The sequence below is a fragment of the Diadema antillarum genome, unplaced genomic scaffold (assembly GCF_040938485.1).
Source record: "Diadema antillarum isolate AM-2024a unplaced genomic scaffold, OU_Dant_1.0 scf00000132, whole genome shotgun sequence".
Lineage (NCBI taxonomy): Eukaryota > Metazoa > Echinodermata > Echinoidea > Diadematoida > Diadematidae > Diadema > Diadema antillarum.
This window is the reverse complement of record NW_027271021.1, coordinates 441,272-457,364: the sequence shown is the minus strand read 5'-3', so window position 1 is coordinate 457,364 and position 16,093 is coordinate 441,272. Positions and strand designations below refer to the sequence as shown.

Genomic DNA, 16,093 nt, shown 5'->3' with positions numbered 1-16,093 from the left:
CTTTTTGCTCTAGCAGCCAAATAATGCTCAGTGAGAAGGCCCTCGTTTATCTGCGTTGCAGATTATTTTCAGTGAGTCACTGGAAAACCCCATAACCATACTTCGTATAATGCCATGAAAAAGGGAGGGAAAGAATAATAATGTGAACTGAGGACGTGATCTAATTGTGATAGGATAGGAGGCCTAAGGGACAATACGAAATCGAACGAGAAATGACAACTTGCGACAAACTTCCACGCCACAGAAAAATAAAGAAAAAGAGGCATCAACAGTAGTCGCTACTCAAAAAAAAAACACCAAAAAAAAAAAAACTCACGGGATATTTTCACAACAGCTTAATATATACACAGAAATCAATAGCACCCCCTTTAAAAGACCCCATGCATGCACAGCCCCCCCCCCCCCTCCAACTTCGCTGATTCCAGATCCTACCCCTCCTCCTCCAAAAACGCACCCTCTTACATATTCCTCTGCAGAATTTGATAACATGGAACAAAGTTCTGGATTGACATATACTTCATTGACATATACTACATAACTTAAATATACCATGAGATAAATTTATGAAGAAAAGAGTGCAAACGCAAGATAATCAAACATAAAAAGTTGACCATCATCCAATCCCATGACCTTGTGCGTCCCAAGTCACTGAAACAGGGGTTCGCACAACTGATGATGTGAGCGAGTGGTTGTCATGGCAACAAGCTATTGGTGGACAGGAGGTCATGCCCCCGTCTGCGACTGCCAACAATCAACATCCCATCGCAGGTTTTACCCTGGGATGGAGGGTGATGACTAGAAGAGGACCCCTAAAAGGGGAGACTAAAACGAGGCCTTAGTGAAAACCAGTTAACATTCAGCCTTCAAGTCATGGGTCGTCGTTTCAGTTTTGTTGCTATCTTACTTCTTCCTTTAAGGTTTCTCAACTTTGTCATCACTAATAGCGACCGCAATGTACTGTAACTGTATTTTATTTCAAGTCGCATGGTCCTTAGAGTTTTACTGGGAGGAAATCCCTCTTGCCAAAAAACTGTGGAAGGTATCACAAATAAATTCATATTGACTCATCGCATGGATAGCTTTCCCTCTCTTCATCCCTTGCTCAGTGCTTCAATACCAATGGCACGTCTAGACACGACGTTGATTCTTATGTTTCAAGTTCAAGTTCAAGCTATTTTGAACTTGAACTATGTTTGTCGTTATTATCATTCATTACTAAAATCATGCGGCTGATTGAACGAACTTTCAAGGTACACAAGGAAAATATGGGATACCGTTAAATGTTGAACAAAATAGAAGACTTAAGAGAAGGGTAAAGGAACACATGGGTCTGGACCACAGAGATTTGGTCTGGACACGCATAAAAAGAAGAGAAAGAAAGAGAAAAGCATATGAATATTATGATTCCACACGATAAAGCAAAGAGATCCAAACACAAACTCCTCACACGAGGGATATGGGGTTGAAGTCAGCACATGCATGCACATGAACTGCAGCATTTACTTGATAAATCATAGAGCTACGTCGTAGCTCCATGGATTACCTTGACGTTTCTCTAAAAGCGGCTGGACGGCGCACACATTAAAAAAAAACAGTTAATGACTGAGACTGAACAATTCACGTGGTTTATGAGACTCCTTAAAGAAGGTGGTTTGGATATAGTCTGAAGAATTATAAAAGCTGGCAAAGCTGGCGGTTGTTTAATAGGTCCACTTAGAAAATTAAAAGCTGTACTGAAAGGTAAGTTTTATGATTACTCGTCCCTCAATCTGTTCAACTTGATACATGGTTGTGTATAACGTCGACATGATGCCATTTCATTGTGTCTTTTTGGATAGAAAACACCACTAAACTTATTTCTCCTATTTCAGTAACTAGGCCTATAGGCCTATACTCTGGTTGGCAGTTGGGGATGTCAAAAGCGTGACTATTAAGGGCTACAATGCTACAGATAACGCATATGTCATTCCCTCTCTCCGGAAACAGTGTTGCTTTGCGCCCGACCGATTTCCTCTGTTTCATTAACACTCTGCTGACCCTTTTGCAAACAAAATAATGCGTTTCCATCTCATTTTGATAGCCTATGACCACATTAAGTAGAACTCTCCGTTGTGTCACGTATTAGTGATCTATCTTTTTCTGATTCATGAAAGGACACAGTTTTCGTCAGTTGGTACTCTATTTCCTCGTCTGTTTATTTACTTTAGAGCTTCCTTCATTATTTCTAGCAAGAAGATTATCGACATGAACATGAAGCTTATCTATACACTGAACAATTAAGTCCCCTTTACACATATTGCACTGACAAATGAAATGCTTGCGTGTGTATTTTCATTTCTCTTCCGTGTCTTATAACCTGCCTTTATTTGTTAATCTATTTACCTATCCATTCACTCACACGTGCATTGATACACTTGATTGCTTCCTTCATAGTGCATTGTGTATACGTGATTGTCTGTTCAGCTATACACCTGCAAAGTCTCTAGCGTTCATGAGAGCAGGGGTATAGATTTGAAGGTATAGGGCCTGAAGTATCACAGGAGCATTCATGTCTATAGAACAGGAAATCCTTTGACTTGATTTGTCAACTGTTCTCCTAAGTGACTGAGGTTCGATAGCAGGAGGAGTCTAGACAATACCTCCTTGGTCATATCAAGCTGTAGGAGGTAGTCCGGTACTACAACCTCCTTGGTCATATTCTATCTCCATGCAAATTCACACACACCTTTTTTTTTAACATTTAGGCCCTAGTTTATACCATGTCACTGGCAAATGAATGGATAGTGCAATGCATGGGTCTCATGGCTAGAAGAGGCATTAACCCCCTCCTTCCGATTTGTAAAGTCACCACGGTTTCTTGACCGTAATCTGACCGGATCTCAAGTGCAAGTGTCGCTTCGTGTTGTTGTACGATATGCAGAGCGTAAAAATAACGGTTTATCCATCGATTACGCACACAATAAAGAACATCTGATTGGTATACTAGTGACTTAAAAAGGGATGACCGTATATCCACAGAAGCATGCAAAATGTACGGCCTTCCATAATATCATACTCTGTATAGAAATAAAATCACAGAAGAGAGCTTAACAAAATCCTTTCCACTGAAATTCAGCCATCATGATCGAAGTTCTTATACTGGACCATTATACTGTTTTCGCTAAGATGCTGTAATACCATTGTCGCTACTATCGTCATTAATCATGGATTACGTCAGTGAAACAAGATTTACTTTTACAAACTGATAATCATTTTTACATTTTGTTTCCCTCCCATAACTTTTTGATCAATTTGAGGTAGACGGAATTGAAATATACTGTAATGGATCATGAGATCCGCTGCTGCTGTCCTCCACGATGACATACGCTTCGTATATCATGAATACAAAGTTAGAAGGACGAGGGAAGTGAAGGCTTGTGGGATTATGAACCCTGACATTTTTTTTTTCTCTCTCTCTCCCTCTCTCTTTCAACTGCGGGAATGGGTGGAAAACGACATAAACATTGAATACACAATAAAGGGTATGATTTAAACAACAAACGTGAGCAGATGTCAGGACAGATGTTATGTTTATATCAATAATCATAATGCAGAATAATTTGTTGCGAAAGAATCATTATTCCACTAACGAACCATTTCCTATTTTGATGACACAAGCTTTGATGTACAGCAGACGTATTTTTATAATCATATGCACACGAATTAGATGCATGATACACCAAAGAAGACGAGCCCCTAACTTTCTACGGAGTGATCATCATAATTTTTGCCGAGCACAGGTTGGTTATTATAGAGTAGACGTCGTCACCATTTTTATTTTCTTGTACAAAAAAGGGACAAATCGGAACAAAAATTCCATATGATCCCAACAGTAATCAAATAATCGTTTCCTATATATAGTGTCAGATTCACACATGCGTTTCTCATCTGCACGCGATGAGTAAAGCAATGATTCTCCAGCAGATATGCTTACTGCATTGACAGCCGACCGTGTGTGGGCCTGGTTCTCCCTTTACGATACGTCAGGCAAAGTTGTGTGTACTCGTCAGACATGATTGAATTACTCGAAACTGATCCACGTGGTAATGCAAAAGGCAGGTGGTTGCAACTGTGACAATGTCTGATTATGGATTGACTCATGGGTGTTTCGAGATTCAATTATAACATTACTAATCATTAAGAAAAAAACGATAACAATAATGATACTCAGAGAAGCAATGATTATAATTATCTTAATGAAAAACAAAATCAGAGTAATGAAAATAAGAACGATGATGGTTCACTAATCATTACACACCACAGCTTTACATATGCGACTAGTGAATACTTCTGAGGTGTAGGGATGCATATTGAGCTTAATAAATTGATCATAATTATTATACAAAATGTGGGGCCTACAAAACACACACAGGCGTTTACATCTCACCTGGTATTCATTCCTCGATTCTATATGCTATCCAAAATAAAACAATAACTTCTGAAGAGCAGCCCGAAATGCATCGCGCGATTTTCTTTTTAAAGAGGTGAGTCAATTTTGCAGAACAGGAGAAGAAGTAGGTTATGTTATGCCCCCCTCCCCCCTTCCGGCCACAACAGAAGATGAGAACGATATCCGTTGCCCCATATCCAACTATCCCTATGAGAAAGTTGTTTCGTGAGTTATTTCCTTCAGTTGGGGCACGTCTGCTTTATTTTTACTTCAGCCAATCCATTGTCGCAACGCAACTCCTTCTGTCAGAAATTCATGCAAGAATATACAGTGTATACCAACATTGCAAGTGGACGGTAACGATTGTATCTATAGTAAAATTCAATTTATGCATGAATTTAGAATTTCATTCCTTGTGCCCTCAGTCTACGCCCGAAGAAAGCCACAAGAGCGACTTTCGCTCCGAAATGAATACTAAGTACTGGTTGATCAAGGATACTAACTAAATATTACTGATTATGAAACTTCCCTGTAATGTTATCCGTGAGTGATTGTGGTATTCTGCAGGCAACAGACTTTTCTTGAAATGTATAATATCTGGTCATGGGAGTGGGTTGAAACATGAAGCTATCACAAACAGGAGCTTCATGGTTGAAATATTTGTAAAGGACGAAGCACACAAAGTATCGATTCCCACTTTCGATACTATCACCGGCCATCATCGCATCAAAAATCTAACATTGTCGATATTTTGTGGTGATGATAATTAGAGACTCCTAAAGATCATAGTAACTTTCCACTAGCTTCAATATGCATGATCTATAAGTCGATATTGGTTTCATCATTATCGTCATTCCGCACCAATTATATCGTTATGATTCTATGATGTTTACACCAGTCGGATTTCAAACTGCCTTGAATCTGCCTATATATGAATGTCTTGTTCTTCGAGATTATCTAACATTTTCATCTTCCGTATGAGTGGTGGTAGATAAACGCTACCCTAAACGGATGATAAGGTGAAAAGTTTATATTGACAAGCCAGCCGTCCACAAACTTACCTGTCCAGAACGAAGTAGATGTCGAACCCTCCGCTGCATTTGGTCCTCTGTATCACTTCTCCTCCCCCTGAACCTCCAGCTCTCGGGTGCCTCTCTAGGAGGACCTCCCTCCCGGACCCGCCATCTTGCTTCCAGAACAGATCACCGTCTTCTCGGCTCCAAGGCACCGATAGGGTACATGAGGGCCAGAAGAGGAGGAGGACAACTCCCATGCAAAACATACAACCGGTTGAAAACATTGTTCCATTCGCTCTAATAAATTTCCAACGCAGCTGAACATACGCTCCTATTTATGTGTATTTCGGGCCGAACGCAAGTAAAGGCTGGGAAATGTTTCTTCCGTGCAAAGTGAATCCCGGTTTCTGTGGGAGTCTGCAAAAAGGTCGCCGTCTGGTATGCAACAATTCTCGGCTGTTTATCCTAAACTTTCCCGTTTGACAGTTCGCGTGGCCACACGTCGCCGAAAGGAACCTCACTCTGCTAGATACCGGCCGATATATACACTCGTCGTCGACTCGGAGCGAATTACATGTATGTACTATGAAACCACTCACTACTGACGAAAACCTTGATCCAGTCATTCAGGAATGGAGAGCGCCACCAATGTGAGCGGAGATTCAATGAAAATTGGCGAGCTAGAACCACTGAAAACAGAGCTGTACTTACACCTTATGCATGACAGTGAACTTGCCCCTCCCATCCCAACCAGCTGATCGATATGAGTTGGCCGACGACATGTGTATGGTGAATGCGTATACCTCACCGTATAAGGAGTTACCTCAAAAGAACAGCATGACGCATTGGTGCACACTTTAGTACAATTGTATTATCAAAAGTCTTTTTTGTGTGTGTGTGATTTAATACATTATGTACATCCAGAGGCACGATTTCATTACTTTGTCAATAGTCTGAGTGAATTATTTCATTATTTCAGGTATCATTATAAGGAAATGGAATGGTTTCGGTTTTCTTCCTCCGAAAGTTCGCATATTAGTTTTGAGAAATCATTCCCACATCATTGGCACAAACTCTGCTTCTTATACTTTCTTAATGCAGAGGGACGCTTGTGCATTATGTCAACTCGAGAAGAAACAAATTTCAGATTCTCAACATTTTGTTTACATAATAATGTATTCTGGCGATTCAGTGTTCGTTGACATATACTTGCTGGTTATTTCATTGTTCGTGTTGTTCTTGTTGTTTACAAACAAGGTGAACACAACGGCCAATTTCGTCAGTGACCTCGTGACATCATCATTGCTATCGTTCATATGATTTCATTTCATTTATTCATTTTCATTTTTGTTTAGAAATAATTTAAATGTACAAACATATGCATAAAGAAACAATAAGCATATCTTATGTAATGATAGAGATATGATATAAGCGCACAAGAGATTGAGAAGCCAAGATGCATGATATTTACTAAATTATGTTGAAAATGGAGGGGAAGAAAAAAAAACAGATTCTACCGTTGTTAGCATTATCATTACACAATGGTAATTTTAGCATCACGAAGAAATCAACAGAAATTACACGATATAACTTGATGATGAACTGTTACAAAAATGAATGTTTACACTTTTTGTCATAACGGGTTAAAAGCCTATTATGTGTTCGAAACCATTAGCTCCGCAGAGATACTCAGAGGTAAACGTTTGTATTATTTTTACTCGACGAACAATATTCGAAAAACAATATTGTTTATGTAAATCCTTGCAATTCTTAAAGGCATGAAACAAGTGACCCTGCGAAAAGAAACAAAAACACAAAAACACATTGGAGGCCAACAGAAAAAAAAAGTTTTTGATAGATTTGGAAATGTCAAAGAACGTGTCTTCGTTTTGTTCCTGCCATGGTTCATAGGGAAGGTGTCATAAAACATTGTTCAAGATCGCCATGAATATTTTACATCAAACATCACTCAAAACTTTTCACATTTTAGATTTTCTTTCGAATTTTTGTCTTAAAACGTATTCTTAGAATACAGTAATAGTTTTTACGTGTCCTCAGCAGTTAGTTCTGTCTGATCTCAAATTTTTGCAGAAACAAAAAATGAAACTTCGAGTAAAATTTTGCTTTTAAATTAGACAAATATGAAGCTGCTCAATATCCATATCACGCAGAGTTGCCAAGTTGTCTTTACTTTTCATACCCCCCTCCCCCGAATATCATAATGGAATATCCCTTTCAGGTATGTATCATCTTTTGTCTTTGCATCTCTTCCATATTTAGACAGATTGAACATGTTCTGGACTTTGCATATTATGTAATCGAAGAAGCCTGAATGACGCATACTCCGAAAACATGTGGTAATTGCTTTATTTCTCCATTTGTACAAAGGGGTCCAATGGCAAATCAATAATAAAGTTCTCATCAAAATGTAAGTAAGAGTACAATATGCTTAAAGATTACTTCAAGGAATAAGTGTTAAGTACTTATAAAGTGTTGGGTACTTATAGAGTGATTAAAGGAATGATAGTTTCAGTTTTCACTGCATTGTTCTGTTGATAGATAGTAGGCCTCTTAAATGCTGTATATGGCGTTCTGTTGGTAACACTTCAAATCAAAGATTTAAAAAAAACTTAACACACACACCAAACAAAACAAAAAAAATTAATAGTGGCGAGAGAAAAAAAACCGGAGAGTACCTTTTGACTCATTTCCGGTAGATAGTGGGAGGTAAAGCAATGGTCTTATCTATAACTTACTTCTGTGTGTGTCCTTGTGTGTAGACACGCGCACACACACACACTCACACACACACACACACTCACGCACACACACACACATATCAGACCCGTAGTTGGAAATGGGAAACACACACATACACACGCACACGAGGGAGCTTTTAGAGGGAGATTTCAGAATTGACACGTTGTTCAAATTGCATTTAAAAAAATAGATAAGAAATAAAAACACTTAAAAGGTAACTAGATCGTTCATCTGTTCGCGTAATTGTATTTAATTTACTGATAAATTATTTGAAAGTCAAATACAATATACATGTTAGTGCAGCAACCAAGTAGGGAAATGTTGGAGGGGATACCACCCCCCCCCCCCCCCCCCCCCCCCCGCGACAAGGGAATTTTTGCAATTTAATGCTTGGAATTCAACGATCTGATGCACACTTAAAGTGGAATAATTTGAAAGAAAAAAAATCAATACTCTAGAAAATAAAGACTTGGTTATTCATTCAAATTTGAACCAACAAAAAAACACCAAAATTTAAACTAAATTGTTCACGTGTTTTGTTTTGTTTTTGTTTTTGTTTTTGTTTTTTTGTATTGCCGATGAAAATATCTAAAAGTCTAATAAGCGTAGCGCCAAAGTAGCGGGACCACGAGGGTATCGAGGGGATTACTCTCCTCCTGGAGAATTCAATACCACTTTAATAAGTCATAGTCATTAGTTTTAACGTGATTACTTTATGACACAAAACTATTTCCGAGTATCTTTTTATTGTCCATTCAAACTCCGGTACTATTAATCAGACAGAATGACGACGGAGGGTATAATAGTGCATTCGTATAACTCGCTATCGTGGTTGCACATTTCAGTTCAAGTAGTTCAATTCAACAACAACAACAAAAAAAAAGCTTACATGACATTAGAAGACTGAGTGTTTTCATTAATTAGTGTCAAGATAAACGAATGATAACTATTGGAATCCTTGCAAAGCATTGCACCAACAGAGAATCCTATTGGCCCTATTGATGTGCATTGGATTGCTATTTATAAACTATCACATAAGCCATGCAGCGCGCTATTCAAAGGTTTTCACTTCGTTCAATTTACAGAATGTACAAAAAGTATAAATTCAACGTGCATTTTAAGGAATGATGCATAAAGGTAGCGAGGAATAACGTGTGCATGTCATTTTTATACAAAGTGAGGCATTTTTCATACAAACATATACATTCTGTGAGAAAAAAAAATAGAGGCACCCACTCAAAAGACTGTGCTTGTACTATGTGGATACATAAAGAAAAAAAAATAGGTGAATAGCTCAAAACTACAAGTGTGCGGGAAATGAGAAAAGAAGGGGAAAAGGGGAGAAAGAGGGAACAGAAATAGGAGGAAAGAGACGAGACAACTAAAAATAAAAAGCCTAGATCAATCGATACATTAAAGATCAAGCGCACAGGGTAGAGACTATTAACCGTAGTAGAAGAGTGGAGCGTTTAAAGCGACCGAGAAAGTGACACATAGGGAATTGCTGATAGCGGAAGTTATTATCTGTTCTGTGAAGGCACATATAAGAGTATACAAGTTCACAATAAAATAAACATGGGATGTGAAGGAGAATCAATAACATAAGCCATGCAGCGCGCTAACCGATTGAGCCACAGAACTATAGTTTGCATGTTTATGAAGAATTTTAGTACATTTCCGGTGCTTACAAAGACGGCGACTGCCTCATGTTTTACTTCTATATATCAGTAGAAGCAACAAAATGTATATGTCATGAAGGTGAATCTTTCAAAGTACAATTTCACACTTCCACATTATGATAAATGAAAGAAATCATTAACTAGCAATGAAGAAGAATGTGTCTTGGCATAGTGCATAGTGATGTAAATTGATGAAACTTTAGAACATGTATGGCAGGTTTGTGGTCATGGACATGGGTAAATCTTTCGATTTGTTTGCTTCGTGTTGTGTTTTATGTTCTGTTGCTAAATGGTACTAAATTGCCATTACGTTTATAAAAATCATTGCAGAATTCGTACATTGATCCACTTTGATTTTTTTTTTTTTGGGGGGGGGGGGTTTCTCCTCGTCCATTTCAAGTTTCTCTGGTTCTATTTGGATTTCTCTCTCATGTTTTTTTCATAGGGTGGAATTATTTCATAACTATTTTTACTACTTATCTATTTAAAATTGGTTGTTTTTACGACTTCTTGCATTTCCTTTCAAATGTGTGTTTTATGCATATCTAACCATATGCCACTTGAGTCATGAAGATTATCCATTTTATTGACGATGAATTAAAAACAAATGAATGAATGGATAAATTGCAATGATTGTAAGCAATGTACTGATGTCCAAGTCTTCATAATATCACTTTACTTTCACAATTTCTGGAAAGAACATTTCTCTTCAGAAATATGCCCTGAGTGTAAAGGCCTAAACAATGTTATGGACCTCATCCCCGGTATCCCCTTGTTTCTTTACATTTCTCTATTGTCTAAGTTCTATTCATTGAGTGGCCCACATTTCTACAAGCTTGTCTTTTACGTGGGCCTCTCTTATCCAATAACACATTTATTTTGAAAACAATTAGTTTCATGTGTTTATGTATAATTTACGTGTATCGTTATAATACATTGTGTGTTTTGTTCTCATTGAGCTTGTATCGACAAAAAAATAAATGTGTTTTTTAATCAAATTTCTTTTGAGTTGAAAAGTAAATTTTCCATCAAAAGGAAAACTTTTTTTTGTATATCGCACATCAGTATCATTTGTATAACGTCTCAATCTGTCTTTCTTGGATTCTGTGTATGTACTTCCCATGATACCACGACAAGTGATGTTGAACCGATTACCTCTTAACCAGTTAGAAATTATAAGGTTACCCTCCCCTCAGACGGCCAGCCATACATGTATATATGGCATGCTTGTTCCAGATTCTCAGAGATGCCCCCTTCATAGATGGAATTCGGTGACCCAGAGGCTTTTTGAAGGAAAGCCGCTCATATCAAAATTACTCCCCTATCATTGGTGTTTGGATGGGAAGCCAAAGCAAAATCATCCCCTAAATGAAGGAAGAATGCTGAGGTGAAGAGTATTCACAATATCCCCTAATTTTTTTTAAGGATTATTTTGGAAAGATGATTATAGGGAAAAAACTAAAAGACCTTATATTTCAACGATTTCATTTTTTTTTTCTTTCTCGAATGAGCCCCCCAAATATGTCCTTTTTTCCCGAAAATCGGGAACGCGCATGCGATAGACATGACCACGGGGGTTCTTTTCCCCTCTCCCTCCCTCCCTCCCCCCCCCCCCCCCCCCTCTCTCTCTCTCTACCTTTCTTTCTCTCTCCCTCCCCCCCTCTCTCTCCCTCTCTCTCTCTCTCTCTCTCTCTATCCATCTATCTATTCATCTGTCTCTCTCTTTACATATACATACTAGATATCCATAACTCTCTTTTATATACTCGCCAAATTATATATAGATATATATATATATATATATATATATATATACATGTATATATATATTTTTTCTCTTGTAGGTCTATGTATTTATCTGTCTCACTCCAGTATACTACATGATAGCCATGTATGATGTAAATATACAAAACTTTCTTTTATATATTTCTCTTGTTTGTCTATCTTTCATAATCATCAAGGCCTACACTTACCTATATTTTCATATATACTCTTTCTGGGGAGAAAAGTAAACAACTCTGCTAAGTTTATTGTTACACGTACATGTGTGTGTGGTGTTTTCTTTTCTTTTTTTATAGACTGGTAAATATCATTTCTTTAAGTAATTTGCCAGTACAGTGTATGAGTCTAAAGCTGCACAACATTACTACAGCTTGTCCATCAGGTTCGCCGTGTATAACGTAATATCCGAAAATAACAAGTGATAACACAAAAATAATTCATGTTGACGAGTACACATCACATGAAGAGCTGTTTTGGGTGCTCAACGATTTCAGAAGCAAAATTAGTCTGCAGAGAAGACAAGCCTACGAGGTAAATAGCGTCGTTTTTGTCGATCATTACAACGTTGTTGCACTGCAGCTGCCCTGCTGCATAGGCGGAGTCCGATGCCGGTGCGGCATGTATAGTCCCACGTGCTTTAAAATATGGGTGGGTGTCACACCACCAGTTGGTTTACAGTTTGTATTCTGTGTGGACGTGCGGACGTCGTTTCGCTGTTATAAATTCTAATTTTACCTACGTTTAAAGTGCTTTGATTTGTCAGTTTCAAGGGTGCCGTGTATGAAAGGACGCTGAAGGTGGCGGTGTTATTCATCCCAGGCCTGGCCTGGAACAGGATCGGAATATTAAAGGATATGATCCATGCACCAGGCATCCTCATGGACCATAGATAGCACATCCCCCATAGAATTTAGAAATTAGAATTAAATTTATAGACTATAATCCCGGCGCGGGGCGCTGTAACCAGTAATGTGCACGTGGTAACAGCGCCCCGAAGTCTTGTATGCAATTTTCGGGGAAATAGTGAAGTAATCAAGTGCACTGCATGACTGTGATGCTTGCAATTCAGTAAACAACCCATCGTTCAAAACGACACTTGGATTCGCAACGAAAAGCCACATGTTGTATATACCATAATATATTGATTGTAGGCAACTAGTTCTATGTATCGCTCACCATTATTACCTCCGAAAACAAGATTAATCGTCATCATCTTTGAGACCATCTCCGCGAGATGCGAATCGCCATTTTGAACATATCACGTAAATAAAATGAGCTGTGCATGCGCAAATGAATATTCATTTCAGTTCTCAGCAAGCCGTCCTGTTTTTTTTTCCACACGCATACATTGTATATTATAATATGTGCTACATTTTAACCATATGGCATACCTGATCGACAGCAAGGCTGTTGGCGTATGCACTGTGTAAGTTGTACTACGATACAAAGTGCGGAAGGACTAAAACCTCGGATAAAATCTTTCACTGGGCTCTTAAAACAGATCGTGTTGTAAATTGATTTCGGCGGCTCTGATTGTAAGTATCTTATCTAACAGTGTGGCTATGATTTTCAGCAAGGAGCCCAACAGGTAAAGGGAGGGGGATTAGAACAGGAGGGTGGACAGACAAAAGGCAGAGGAGAGTGGACAGACAAAAGGCAGAGGAGGGTCAGTAATGATCATGAGGATCAGGGGGGCAACCATTGAAGGAAAAGGATGAATAGGGTGGCAACATCAAAGAAGATAAGGAACACCAGAGGGATAAAGAAAGGGAAAGAGTGAAAAAAGCAACAGCAAGGGGAAGGGGGGGGGGGGGCTGAGCAAACAGTGAGCCCTTAAATGTGTACCAGGAGGAGGCAACAACAGGATGTAATGAAACATATCAAAGTATCCAATATACACACAGTAGTGACAAAAATGACAATGAAATAACAGTAATGAAAAAAAATATATATGCCTATATTGATAAAAGAAATAGAATAAAGCACATATGAAAAACTAGGGGAGAGAAAATTGTATACATTGTGTGTAGATAAGCAGGCAAGGCATAATGAGCACAGGTGTGTCACAAACAAAACCAAGTGTGTGTATGTGTAGGTGGAAAAGGCTGTAGAAAAGAGACTCGGACTAGAGGAAGAAATTAATTGGGAATAAAAGGGTCTGCAATTGGAAAAAGCGTAAAGAAAGAACAAAATGAAATTAAAAAATGAAAAAGAGAATAATAATGGTGGTAATAATAATAAGAAAATAAAGGTGGTCAGTCATTTCCCTCCTGGATGTTTAGGCCATGGGGTTGGATGGTGTGAAGTCGTCTCATCCAGAGCTTCTCTCTTTGCATGTGTGCAGGTAGATTGCACAGCAGAGTGAATGCATGATATCTGTCTGTTGTTCAGGGCTGATGGTATTACCGACTGTACAGTTAGCAAGAGGCCACTGAACAAGAGGCAGATTTATTGGTCTAGTACATAGGTAGGGACCCTACTTGTAAGTTTATAAAAGTTTGTTATTTCCAATTAGTCACCTACATCGGTTAATCAAACTTTACTACTACATTGTACAAGGCTGCTAATCATATTACCCCTACCATTACACCGGGAAAAGGTATGGTCCTAAATTTGTGGCCTAAAGTAAGCCTGTATGGAATTTTAATTCATAATTTTACCTGGCACTTATTCACAGGCAGGTAGGCACATGAACTCTGCATTGTGCACCTTTGGTCTGTGAGACAGTGGAGAGAAAAAGTTCCAATATGTACCCCCCCCCCCACTAATTTTGTCACACCAGTGAGTCTACCCTACTCTACCCTACCCTTGTTAACACACACACAGGTGCACGCACACACATGGATGCACATTTGGCAAGTGGTAGGCTATTTAGAGATGGGGTGTGGGGCGTATGAAAGTCTTGCCCAGTGGAGTTTGTTTGTTTCTTTGTTTGTTTTCTTTGTCATGTGACAGGATCTGTAGCATTCAAAATTATATTCATATCCCACCATAGTCAGGATATATGTTTGCCATTAAACAACAAGTTCTAGCCAAGCGTTGTGGGGCTTAATGCAAGTAACGGCAATATTACAACTGATTAATAAGATAAATCAGGCTATAGATGATAAAGAATTTGCGTTAACTGTATTTATTGATTTAACAAAAGTATTTGATGTTATGGACCATTTCATTTTGTTACAAAAATTATGTTATTATGATGTGAGGGGCACTCCATTAAAATTATTTACAAGTTATCTCTCCAATCATAAACAATTAATAAATATCAATGGTGTCCCATCTAAACTTAAAGTAAAATGTGGAGTACCACAAGGGTCTATTCTTGGGCCTCTTCTTTTTTTATTGTATATAATGATTTGCCGCATTCAACATATGATGTAGATTATATATTATCTGCAGATGACACAAGTGTATTTTGTAAAGGCACAGACCCAAAGACATTATTTTATAGTATGAATGTTCAACTTGATTGTATAAGAAATTGGTTGTCGGTAAACAAATCGATTTTGAAAGTTGATAAGACCAATTATATATTATTTGGAACAAGATCTAAAATTGACAGTAATTTGAAATTGATGTATAGAGATGAGGAAATCAAACGAGTATATGATATAAAATTTTTGGGTGTTTTTATTGCTAATAAATTGTCCTGGAATTCTCATGTGAATCATATATGTTCAACAATATCGAAAAGTATTGGTGTTCTGTACAAATTACAATTTCTTCCACAGAATATTATTAAAGATGCTGTATTATTCATTTGTTTCAGTTCACATAAAATACTGTATTTTTGTTTGGGGTTTTACTACAAAGAAAAATATTGATCATATTCATAGATTACAGAGATGCAGTATTCGTTTGATAACCAACTCTTCATATTTAGCTCCCAGTAAGCCATTATTTCTTAAGATGAAATTTTACCTGTTCAAGAATTTATTTCTTTGGAAAGTATGATTTTTATGTTTAAAGTTTCCAACAATGTTCTTTCTGAAGTATTTCACGACCATTTCACTTTGAATTGTTCTATGCACTATTATAATACCAGGAATGCCCAAAATATTCACACACCATTAAACGGGATTTCAAAAACTCAATCCTCCATTTTTTACCATGGCCCTATTCTTTGGAATACTCTCCCTCCAACAGTCAAGAGTAGTAAGACCTTATGTGAATTTAAAAGGCCTTATAAAAAATATATTTTTGATGAAATGCATCTGAAACTGTAAGTATAAGTATGAATTGTTTCCACCTCTGCCTCTTTTCTTCTCTTTTCATTGCATCTTTGACCTTTGTTTTATCAATTGAATTTGTATGATAATTGTTTAGTTGAAATGTATTGATAATTGTTTGTAGGGGATCATTTCCAACAAGCCTCGTGTGTGCTTTCTATGATCCCTCCATTCAAAATGTATAAATGTACCACTGAG

At 37.8% G+C, this 16,093-nt stretch overlaps 1 protein-coding gene across 1 annotated transcript in view; it reads right to left on the bottom strand.

The window, feature by feature from the left end:
* The window catches only part of LOC139720698 (anthrax toxin receptor 1-like), a 42,494-nt gene extending 36,539 nt beyond the window's left edge, over window positions 1-5,955 (bottom strand). The window contains exon 1 of the mRNA XM_071632052.1: window positions 5,491-5,955. Within this exon, the coding sequence (XP_071488153.1) occupies window positions 5,491-5,729 (239 nt within the window). The 5' untranslated portion in view covers window positions 5,730-5,955. The remainder of the gene's footprint in view (window positions 1-5,490) is intronic.
* Between the last annotated feature and the right edge of the window lie 10,138 nt (window positions 5,956-16,093).